We start from the raw sequence: 12070 nt of genomic DNA on the forward strand, positions 1-12070 counted from the left end.
AAAAAGGAGAATGTGGTGTGAATGAGCCAACTTGGAGAGTCAAACATGACAAATAAGGCACTTAAAAAAACAAAAAAAACAAACAAAATCACTAACCCGAATGACGACACGGCCCACCTAGCATCAAAATAAAAATATGCAAATCAACGGGTCTTCCATTAACTGTGGTGAGACAAAAACAAGAAGAAGCAGGACATGAAAACCTATTAAAAGTGACACATCTGGTCTTAGGTAGTGTTCTCATCTTTGCTTCGAACACTTTGGATGTTACACAGATTTCAGTGAAGTGGTCAAACATCATAAATATTGTGAGAGCTGATGATGCTTGAACAATCAACAGAAAACATTTCTGCATGTGGCAAATTTCCGGTTTGATAAATACCCGTAAACCACACAGCAGTCCTGCTGTCTTACAGATGCATTATGTTACAAACTAAATGTGATGTGAAGCATAACCTTTACAACTTTGATGTGTTTTTATATATATATATATATATATATATATATATATATATATATATATATATATATATATATATATATATATATATATATATATATATGGAGCTTTATAAAGTGCATCTGATGGCAAATGGGAATGTAAATACTGTTATTATTAAACATATATTGAAGATACAAAATCATTGGCTTAGTATGTCTCTTTTTAGAACAAAAGTTTGATTTGATTTGAATCATCCTTCTTCGGGTTGGCCCATTTGACAAATACAGAATGGGTAGAAGTAGTCCAATTACAAGAGAAACAAGCAATTCATACTAACGAAGAAATTATATTTGAATTACAGCATTTTTATAAATCAATTCTGAATTGCAACAACCTGAATGAATTTGAACCTCATAAAAAAATCTGAACTAAAACAAAAATTAAGAGTAAAACACAAAGTACAATAAAATAATAATAAAATGAATAATCTCAATGTTTTCTTTGTTTGTCTAGCTTTTCTTCAACATTCAAATGAAATCAGTAAAACTAAAGCTTTGTTGTAATCTTGTATGGTTAGGATAATTGTCTATTTTGATATGCAACTTTTTTGTTTGCTTGTTTTAGAGCAAATCTTCAATCGAATTAAACAACACTGACATACATTGATCTAAGCACCTAAGCCACACCCAGGAATGAGAAACATTTTAGTTCTGTTTGCTGTGCAGAGTAAAGATATGCTGAGACTTGAAACACGAAAAGGCAGTGCAGTTACACATTTGGCGATGTAGTCACTAGCCACTCCCTTGGCGTGGCTTGGTTAGACCGAGTCAAACCATCTATGATCCCTCTGCTTCCCGTCCTGGGACTTTTATCCCCCCCACCCCCCCACACTGATGTATCTGTATAAACTGGTAATTAATTATCCAACTTAGCTGCAATCTTCAAGGACCTGTTCATAGAAGGTAACCTTTAGGACAAAGGCAGTGTGCAGCAGATCTAGGCAATATATACACGAAATACAACAGCGCAACACAAACAGGAACGTCTCAGTGAGGATGGCTCATGGACAGTGTGAGTGGGGTATTCTCTGCGTAGGCGAGCACGCACGTGCAGACCTTCTCCATTTGAGCCTGGGAATGTGTCGGAAGGCTAGGCTAAAACAAGCCTGGCTTGGAATGAAGGAAAGATGGCTTGGCTGCAGGACCTTTGGTAAAATTCCTCATAAGCCACCTGATATTGTGCGTGTGATCTCCCGCAGCTGACCCACTGGCTGACAATCGATCACATGAGCAGCAGGGGTGATGGTTGCACGGCAATCTGCTGTGACGAGACAGAAAAAAGCAGGAACAGGCAAGTGTTTACAAGGCACTTGGTTGGCAGGTCATACGCTGGACTGTGCGTGGGTGGCAAAGCGAGTCCATATAGGATTCACTGCCTCAAGTTCCTCAAGTCTCATTTCTTCCTTAGAATGTAGTGCATATACTGAAGAGACAATTCATGGTGATTTATTTCAAGTGTATTTGGAGGGACCATTATGGATTAGTGCTTGAGCGAGTGGTAGTTCAGCTTCTAACACTTGAAATGTGTGTGTGGGGGGGGACATTTTACATCAAGCATATCTCCTACCCCTGTCTCAGTCTATAGGTCTGGCCCATGCTGTGTGTGTGTGTGTGTGTGTGTGTGTGTATACACGTGTGTTTATCCCCTGCTCCCCGACCCCATCACTCTGTCTTGCGGTGATGATTGTTGGTGGGGGAGTGGCCGTTCTGCAAAGGGCCATTTTCCATCTTGGCCTGCCCCTCCTTCCGATGCCCTGCCGCCTCCTCCTCCTCCTCCGAGTTGTCTGTCTCCTCCCTGTCACTCCTCTCATCCTCCACAATATGCTGAAAGACAAAATCAGTCAGTGCAGGTTTAAAAGGTGGAGAAGCAGTCTAGTTATTGCAGAGAGACTTTTCTTTGTTTGGGGATTGCTGAATAACTACTGGTCCATGAACAAACTGAAATTGTTGCCATGAGAAAATATACACAAACACAATCATCTTATTTTACAAAGGTGATTTGTTAAACAAGCACAAAAGAACAGCAGCTTTGTGCAGGTTTACTTTTTTAGTTTAACACCAGGAGTTACACACACCCCACCCCCCCAAAAAAATTCCAACCCCACCTTAATGCACCATAATCAGTTAATCAAAGCTTTCAGTGGAATCAAAATAATAGAGTCAGTGTGATGGAGCTAAACACTGCTAAACACAGTAGTACCAGAACACCAGCATCCAGAACACTTACAGATACTGTAATACAGACATATTACAAACCTCCATGCTGACACTCTCACTCTCATACACACATCGTAAACAAATATATTTGGTGAGAGCTGTAGTTCTGTAGTCCGCTGGGACAGCCAACACCTATCCCAACAGCAACAGATGATATTAGAGGTGCAAGACTGTGAGGAGTTGGGTACAGGCAGCTAGCATAGTGATGGGGGAGGAACCCCAATGCCAGAAAATTGACCACAAATGTTCAGCAACGGTCAAGTAGTGGTGGCAGAATGCCACAACACTTTAAATCGGCAGAGTACGAAATACTGAGGCAAAGTAAGTCTTCAGCAAATGCTTGAGACATTTGTTTGCCCATGTTGAACACGAGTTGACTTTCAGTTCATCAGCAGAACTGGCTGAAGCAAAAGTTAACTTGTAGGCCATAGTGGGTTTAATGAGGTAAAATGGCAGGGTTTAAAAGGGAGGTCATGCAGATAGAGTCAATGGACTCTGTGTGTGTGTGTGTGTGTGTGTGTGTGTGTGTGTGTGTGTGTGTAAAAGAGAGACACAGAGAGGAAGGAAGAGACTCACATTTCCAGGGAGGAATTTGATGGCCATGCGCAGTATAAGGGCAAACCAGAAGATATGCAGACACTGGAGCACCAGCAGAAGGCCGTTGAAGAAATAATAACCGAAGAAGGGAGGGTAGATGGTCACTGGATACACCCAAGTACAGTGCATTATCCTGATGGGACAAAGATTGAGGGATAGGTATAGATAGAGGGACAAAAAAAAAAAATTAGATTCCAAGTAGAATGAATTGATGTAGTGAGAATTATAAATTATACTTTTTAATTCTGAATCTGAAAGAGAGAAATAATTCAAATTCAAATGAACCAGACCACTAACCAGAAAGGAAAAATCACAAGTCTTGTGATGAAGAAGACGGCAGCAAAGACAATGAAGATATAGTTACATGTCTTTCTCCATCCAGCGTAGTTAAACATTTTGGCTGACTACAACAGGGAAGAGGAGATAGGAGGAGTGAACTTGAGGTGATTGCTAGTGTTGTTGCTTTCAGCTCCCACCAGGTGTCAGCATTGGACAGTCATATTATTTCATGAACAAGTAATAGCAGCTTTCCATCAACCCTCCGATTAATATAATGTATAACACACACACACACACACACACACACACACACACACACACACACACACACACACACACACACACACACACACAGACAAAATGTATATTTCACAGTCTGCAATGACCTTACCATGCAAAATTGCTTTATTTTTATAATACTTCATTTTGTCTTTACAATTCTTATGTGAATGTACATGATGTGAATATTCTTGTAATTCACACCTTAATCGAGACAGATTTGGTAATGGTAGCATAGTTTACATAAACTGCACTGAACTGAACTGTTTAATTTCAGGACATTAAACTCTCATGGTTTTGGAGGCACCAATGTAGTCCTGATGTCCTTGAGAAATGTGGAGAGGATGTGTAAGTGTTTTCTCAGCGCCAAGTCAGTGGTGAGCTGTACCTCAAGCAGGTAGTCTGAGGCATCGTGCACCAGCATAATCAGGGTTCCAGCTCGAATGTAGTTCACACACCATGAGAAACTGATCAACAGGATGGTGGCCACATGGTGGACAATCTGCTCCTTAAAGTCCTGGGGGGGAGACAGAGAGAGAGGGAGTGTAAGTGTGTGTTTGTGTTAAGACAGAGAATGAAAGCAAATGCGAGCATGTGTGAATGAGTACATTGTTGGTCTCATTTAAAGCATTAAGTGCTTAATACACCAATAACATAAAAATGTGTTTGTGTGGGTTTGTGTCAGTGAGTATGAGCGAGTATGGCATTGATCTAATCTAAAGTCTATTAGGTGGTAAAGCCCTAATCCACCAGTAACACGAAACCCCAAGAAATCCAATCTGGTTTATAAGGTTTTTTAAAAAGCATTTCTGCTTTATCATCTTTTGTCTTTTGCAGAATGGATGACTGTTATCCTATTTGCTCTGGCTCACATCTGAAATAGCAGATGAGAGGTTACAAAGTTCAGAGTAGGCCCCACACAAAAAGCAGGGGTAGATGGCTGAATTATAACAGGCCTGGATATCAAAGGACAATGATTTGCCAGAGAGGTTCAAGATGGATTATGCTATCAAGTCTAAGGAAAAAAAAAAGTCTGGAATGATAGATAAATGCTCAGAATATCAGTCAGTTGACCATGATTATTAATGAGGGAAATAGCTTTTCACTGTATTTTTGGACAGATGGACGTTTTCTGATATTTTCTGTTTGATAAGTGTGGCCAAAAGCTAATTTGAAATAAGCATTTATATACTCATTTGTATTAGTTTTCATTTATTACATCAAATGTATGGCATACCAATGACATGACCCAGTTTTGTGCCAAGTATCAAAACAATGTGTTCAACATGGCAACGTCTGTCCCATACCCATGGGAACTGTTGCCATGTTTCATGTTCTGCTTAATCTCCATTTGTAAACTCCATTCCATCAGTAATGTAAAAGGAGAGGAGACAAAAGCATTTTTCCATTTGTCTACTTAACAAGCAGTTCCAGTCCTTTGTATTCAATATCTCTACCAAATTCTTTTTCCATGTTTCTTTCTTTGCCCCCTACGGTCCAACACAGATTACTTCAAAATCCACTGACAAAATGTAGGACAGTTAGGTGCATTGGATTGAAGGAGCCTATACTATAACAGTGGTGGAGAGGTCATTATACAAGTGTCGTAGACTGATATTTAGACTATAGCCTTGATCTCAACAGCATCTTATAAAAAGTTCCTGCCCAGATATTTCTCTGGTGTCATTCGTAAAGCTGCATGAGAATCAGCCATCTTTGTGAAAGTATTGTGATGACCCTTTCACACCATTTAGTTACACATGTTTAAGGTAATAAGTTTGTACAATAATTTAATTTTGCCTAATATACAATGTCAGAACATACATAATATATATTATACATTTTATATATATAAAAGAAACAAAACAAAACCAAACTACAAGCAACTCACTTTTCGCTTCACATCTGATGCAACACTGAAGAGAAGAGAGATGTAGAAACCCAACTCGATCATATAGTACCAGTACTGAGAGGGCAGCAGAGTCTGAGAGACACAGAGAGAAAAAGTGGTTTTAAAATTTATTTTTTATTAAATATATTTAACAAAGACCTTATCACCTCAGCAATTAAACAATTTTTTGTTTTTTAAAAACACTGCAAAGTTTACGCCCCGAAATCAGTTCTAGTCAGTTCAGCTCCTCTTCCACTACAGTGCAAAGAATGTCTTTATAGCAACATTTAAGCTGTTAATGACAAGATTTCTTTACTAGGTCTTTAAGACCTATAAGACTAAACATCCTTGTTTTTGTTTGTCTGTTGCTTTTTCAAAAATCTCATTAAAAGTATAAGAGGTTCTAATTGTACCAGTACATGTACCCCCAGAGAACCAACCAATCAAGTCTGTTTGAACTCTGATATTTGCCACCGTGAGCTCTAGCGTAGTGCAATATGACATCTTTTAGAGCATTTCCTGTCCTGACTGTCCTTCATGAACCATGTATGTGTGTGGTAGAGCAGGGTAGCGCAGCTTCTCCACGACTGGGATTACGGGACTCTATGAAAACACAAGAAGTAATAAGTGGACACAGTGGTGTAAACGTACCAGGGTTGGAAAGCCCTTCCACATCTCTTCCATCTTGTAGAGCCATGGTTTCTATGCACATGCACACAAGCACGCACGCACGCACAAATTAGGCTGACTGTTTGATGCCTACACAGACGAGCACAATGACATACACAATCTCTGCTGGCTGGTCAAGCTTGGGTGTACTCACATCCACAAGAGCAACCAGGCCAGCAAGGAAAGCGAGGAGGTAGAAGATAAACCTCCAACTGCAAGAGAAGAAACAGGCAGCTCAGCATGGTCAGAGCCATCATTTAGCAAACTGCACAGGAACAACCTGCAAGGTTTTTATACTAGCAATGGAACAGCCCACAAGGCTGCTATTCTGGCTGGTGAAAATAGATTCTATCTGTTTAGAATAGTCCAGCTAATGTTTCACACTCAGTACATATTCCAGAAAAAGTAAAATGCAAATTCAGGGATAAATTAAAAATAATTTTATAAGAATTAATATCTTATGCCTCCTCTAAAACTAAATGTGCTAGCATATGATTATATGGATGGACTATATTAGATCATTTGAGCAACTTCTGTAAGGGCTTCTAAAGTCTGCACATATACATGGAGTATTGTCGGTGCAGTGGGATAAAGTTTCTATTTCTACCTACTTTGAGTTGAGCTAAGGTGTGACATGCACTTGGGAAACAGAAGTAGAGGGTAATTTAGGACACAAGGCAGTCTCATTCCTAGGTGTCATCATGCTACCGTGTGTGGTGTGTGTGTGTGTGTATGTGTGTGTGCGCGTGCGCGCATGTGAAGCAGTGTGTATGCATGTGTACCTCGCCTCTTTGAACTTCTTGATTTGGTTGGGGCGCTCCTGGTTCCGCCGTCTCCGGAACCATCTCTGAATCTGCAGCTCTGTACAACCAGTCTGTTTGCTTAAACTCTCTAAGGTGCTCTGCGATGAGCTCACAGAAGTGGGAGACGGAGTGAGGGAGAAAGAGACAGTGAGAGAGAGTCACGAGTGCATGAGTGAGTGAGAGTTTGTTCCAAATCTGGTACTGGGCTTTTGCCAGACTGTAATCCCACCAACAAAGCAGAACCCACAAGTTTTCCATTAAACATGAGCAAGACGTGAGATGCTTAAATACAGTGTGGGCCCAGTCTGAAGATGACATTGCACCTGAGGTTTAGGTAACATGCAGGAGGTTTTTGTTATAATGCAGAATGCCATTGCAGTGTTACGATGGAGTCTGAAAGCAGGACATGAAAGTGTGTGGATGTGGCAGAGGAACAGGGCGGGGCAGAGCACAGCTGCACCGTACCTGTGCTGGGTATTTACATACCTGTGCTGGGTGTTTACTTGTGTTGCAGAAGTACGCCTCCAGTGTTGGGTCGGATGTCGCCTGAACCCGCACCCTCTCCCTCACACCCAGCACCGAGGCCAGCCAAAGCGCCACAGACCTAAAAGCAGCAGGTCGCCAAATCACCATGAGGTTTAAACCACCCACCCACCAATATTAAGCAATACACATATATACACAGACCTCTCGAAGATCTGCCGTATGATGAGGAAGGCGAGCGCGATAGGCAAGGTGACCCAAAGGTCGGAGCCTTTAGCATAGCTGTGGCCATCCCGATCCTGCAGGTCAGCCCAGCCAAGGCCCGATGGGAACCACAGCCTCTCATCCCAGAACCACGCACTCAGATGGGCCAGCATACCACTCCAGAGGTGGACAGGAACAGAAAGCTGTTCAACACAGGACAGAGCAGCCATTTGAAAACATGGCAATAAAGTCTTGGCCATAACCAGGCTTTATATACTGCCATAACAAGGCTTAACTTGAGAAGCTCTTCTTGCTTGTTAATATGGGCTCTTCCCAGCCATTTGAAACCATAACACAACCATCAATTAAAGCCAGAAAAAAGTTAAACTTTCACAAAAAAGAAATGAGGAGCAGCAGATAGCCGATCAACAAACTCCTCCCATCAATAGCCACCAGTTCTACTTAATGCCAGATCTTTCAATAGAGCCATTCTGAAAAGTCCCCATGACATCATGGGCACTGTAATTGGTTGGCTAGCTCTGAATGTCAGCACTGTCACCTGTAGTCACCAGTACTGCTTGGAGCTAGACAGAAGAAAGAAAGAAAAACTGAGAGAGAGAGATTCCTGTTGTCATTCTGTGGCAGGGCAGATACAGAACAGAAGTCAACTTTGGAAATGGGCCAGCAAGATTTTCAGAATTGAGGAACAGCAGCCAGATACATTTTAATGACTGGGGAAAAGTATAGGACTGAAACCTACACAAAACCTGAAGAAAGTCATGAGGGACAAACAGTGGTGGAAAACCTGCAGATTGGTCAATTTAATTCCAGGCAGTTCCATCAAAGCAAAGCACATACAAGAGTTTATGATTGTCATTGACTTTATAAATGTAATTCCAAACTGCTCTGAGATTAGTCTAACTAATGTTTCACACTAAGTACATATTCTAGATGCAGACACATTCATATTTTTATTTATGTACCATCACATAGGACTGTAACTCAAGTGGAACTAACGTTTTTCAGCAAAACACACCTTTGACCTTTCCTGAAAATTTTCTCCTGTGGAAATAAACAAGTCAATTGCATACCACCTACAACACTGTTTATTTCCATTAATATCTGGAGTGGCCCACTGACACCATGGTGCTGATGTAGGCCCTTGTTTGTGCAAGACCAGTTAGGCCAGGCTCCAATCAACAAAAGTCATCATGTTTGCACAATCATGTTGTGTCTCATCTAGCCCACTGTTATTAAGTCATCAGGTCACAAGCTAATCTCCAAATCATATCCTATGCCTTTCGTATGTAAGGAAGAAATGCCAATGTTGATGGTGACGTTTGGGAGAAGAGAAGGCATGGATTGCAGTGCATGAGATTGAGTGAAACATCTGGAGCACATGACACAATCCAATATGCAGCTAACAATCCAGCCAACAATCACAATCATCTCACTCATTTTAGTACTTTGAATCAATTCTTTCCACTTTGATTTCTTAATCATTCATCACAAGATGCAAAGTGTGGTATAATGCATGTCCCAATTTCTCAAATACTCAGAAACATGGTCTTGGTTAATGAATCAGCATTAATCCTCTGAGCCACGAAGGTCTCATACAGGTGAGAGCAGAATAACATTGCTTGTGTACAAGGGCACCATATGTACTGCAGCCATGGTAATGATCCCCTTGTTCTCCAAGACCTCCAGAGGCAAAAGACTTTAAAAAGGGGGGACATGCACACATGGACCAAACACTATCAGCACACAATACAGATAAAATCCTATGCTATCGTGTGACTGTATTCCCACAGGTTGTTATTTTGTTAAGATGTAAAATACAACCAGATGGTGAATCCTTAAATGTGAAACCTTACTGAAAGGCTGATCTGGACTAATTTTGACCAAAATTGGTGACGTCTTGGATTGTACCAATGTTGTGAGAGACCAATGTGAAATTCAAGACCTTGATTTTCTGGAAATAGAATGTTATATGCAAATATCTGCAAGCCCTTCAGGATCAGGTGAATCTCGTAGGAGAGGGCTATGTGTAGCAAGCCTCATGCCAGATCTTGCCCAGCCAGCTGTTCCTGTCCTGAAGAAAGACCGAACCAAGTGATGCAGTACCACATGTTACCTACAGGAGAATCTCTTTTTATATGTTTTGGCATGTACACATTAGCCATGACTAGCACTGTTACAGCAGTGACACAACTGCATCGAAATCCCTTTAGGCAGAATACATGAAAGGAAAACAAAGTGACATGTTACAACACTTATAATCCATGACACAACTGCTTTAAAATTCCTTTAGGCAGAATACATGGAAGGAAAACAAAGTGACAATTCAACACATTCTCCATGGGATTGTTATATATGTTTGCGTTGATTATTGTAGTGTATGGTGATATCCTCAAAAGCAGATATCATATCACCAGATATAACCTATTAGATAGTTACTGACAGTTAATGGGATCATAAACATATTCTGAAAACTCCAAATAGTGTCCTAACTAACTTGATGCCCTAATCTATTCTGTAACAAACCATTTCAGTGAAATGTTTTAGCGAGTGTTCTGACAACCTCTGAGCTGATTTAGACATCTGAAAACCAGAACTGGTTTTGCAGTTTCAGCTGCTTTCTGAACAAACCCTTCTACTACATATAAAGATTTTGCCATAGTACCCTTCTCTCCCATGGCCAGACTCTCAGAGATGGACATAGTATGGATGTTTAGGATACTGGATGATACAAGTTTGCAAATAGTCACGTATCCAAAATCAATAATTTATGATTTGATTAATCATTAACAAAAGATGAACACAACCACTCTGACTTGCACTGATGCTAAGCCTGTAGCCTACACTCCATAATGAATGAACCATTGAGAACTCTATTTTTATCTGTTTACAGTGGATGAGTAAACTGGAGGTCAAATTTCACAAAGGGTACTTATTTATCAGTGAATTAAAACTCACAATTCAACTGCACTAAAATACTAGAATAACGAGAAGACTGTTAGCTACGATCCATATGTTTCTCCATACCAATATAACAATGACCACAATCAAAGCTGCAACAGTTCTGCTCCTGGTCTCCCAACCAGCTTTTTTGGGCAATGTTAATAATCAGGCTAAAGTTAACAGACATATCAGTACAACCAAGCGATGAATACTAAGAAAACGCGAATGTATAATTCACCCTACGCTTATAACTTGTCTGCACTTTTAAATCAACGTGCCACTGTTCCTTTAAACAGGCCCGAGCTCAAGGCTGATACAACTAGGATTACAATAAGTGGCATGTTAAAGCAATTAGTTTTCAAGTTGTTTAAACGGGTTAACATAACGCGTGAAGGACATGCAACCCGTACATGTCGTAATACAAACTCTGCCTTTACACAACTGCTTTGCGTACGAGCGCCATATAACGGTACTTACTTCCGGAAAAGGTTTCACGCAGTTACACGGCGCAAAGTGTGAACTCGTGAACAAATGGGGTGGATACTTGTGTAGAAAAGTGCTGCAAACGTCACACTAATCCGAAATCGTCATTAAACTGAACTCCAGGGTATTTTTAGGCGACTTGAACAACTTTGTTCGCGCATCCGGCATCCGCATTTTTCAAGCTCCAGAAAGGGGGAAAAATAAATAAATAAAGGACGGAATGTTTCTCGGCGGAACTGCAGCTCCTCCTCGTCTAGTCTGTTCGTTTGGTTTCATTCAACGGTGTTATTATAGCCTCCCTTCTGAAACCAAACCCCACCAACGGGGTTGCGGTGTCTTTGTTGTTTTTATAACATTAACAAATGCTTTAGGTTTGTAGTTTCTATTTTTATACGCATTTATAACCGATGTTTGCCGCGCTGAAGTCAGTCGGAACACCAGGCTTCCCGACTCCAACCAGCCAGATATGAGAGAGGATAGGTAAAAAAGAAAAAAAAGCAGGCGGTAGTCTGAACCGGGGCGGAGCGGACGGAAAATGACGTTTTGAGGCATGCGCGCTGTGGGCAGGACGTGTTCAAGCCCAAGGGAGCACATGTGGTAACCCGTCTACCATGTTCAGGTTGTAGGAATAAGCTTCGTACCAGTAAACAACAGGACTCAGCCCTGATTGAGGTTATGGAAAATGACTGTAATAGCATGATTA

General features: G+C 40.9%; 1 protein-coding gene across 1 annotated transcript; it reads right to left on the reverse strand.

Moving 5' to 3' along the window:
- Positions 1–1331: 1331 nt before the first annotated feature.
- Positions 1332–11819, reverse strand: cers2a (ceramide synthase 2a). Its single transcript, XM_027002347.2, has 11 exons — positions 11362–11819; positions 7924–8126; positions 7723–7840; positions 7216–7334; positions 6588–6645; positions 6416–6466; positions 5765–5857; positions 4262–4390; positions 3613–3719; positions 3295–3448; positions 1332–2325 (listed from the first exon to the last, which is right to left on the reverse strand). The coding sequence occupies exons 2-11, from the start codon at positions 8094–8096 to the stop codon at positions 2164–2166; spliced, it is 1164 nt and encodes a 387-aa protein (XP_026858148.2). The 5' UTR covers positions 8097–8126; positions 11362–11819; the 3' UTR covers positions 1332–2163.
- Between the last annotated feature and the right edge of the window lie 251 nt (positions 11820–12070).

The sequence above is a fragment of the Electrophorus electricus genome, chromosome 8 (genome assembly GCF_013358815.1).
Source record: "Electrophorus electricus isolate fEleEle1 chromosome 8, fEleEle1.pri, whole genome shotgun sequence".
Classification (NCBI taxonomy): Eukaryota; Metazoa; Chordata; class Actinopteri; order Gymnotiformes; family Gymnotidae; genus Electrophorus; species Electrophorus electricus.

Coding starts and splice junctions, on each gene's coding strand:
- cers2a (XM_027002347.2), bottom strand. CDS start 8,096: ATGCTGGCCCATCTGAGTGCGTGGTTCTGGGATGAGAGGCTGTGGTTC. Junction 5,858..6,415: donor GGAAGGGCTTTCCAACCCTG/GTACGTTTACAC, acceptor TGTGTCTCTCAG/ACTCTGCTGCCCTCTCAGTA. Junction 3,449..3,612: donor CTTGTGATTTTTCCTTTCTG/GTTAGTGGTCTG, acceptor TTGTCCCATCAG/GATAATGCACTGTACTTGGG.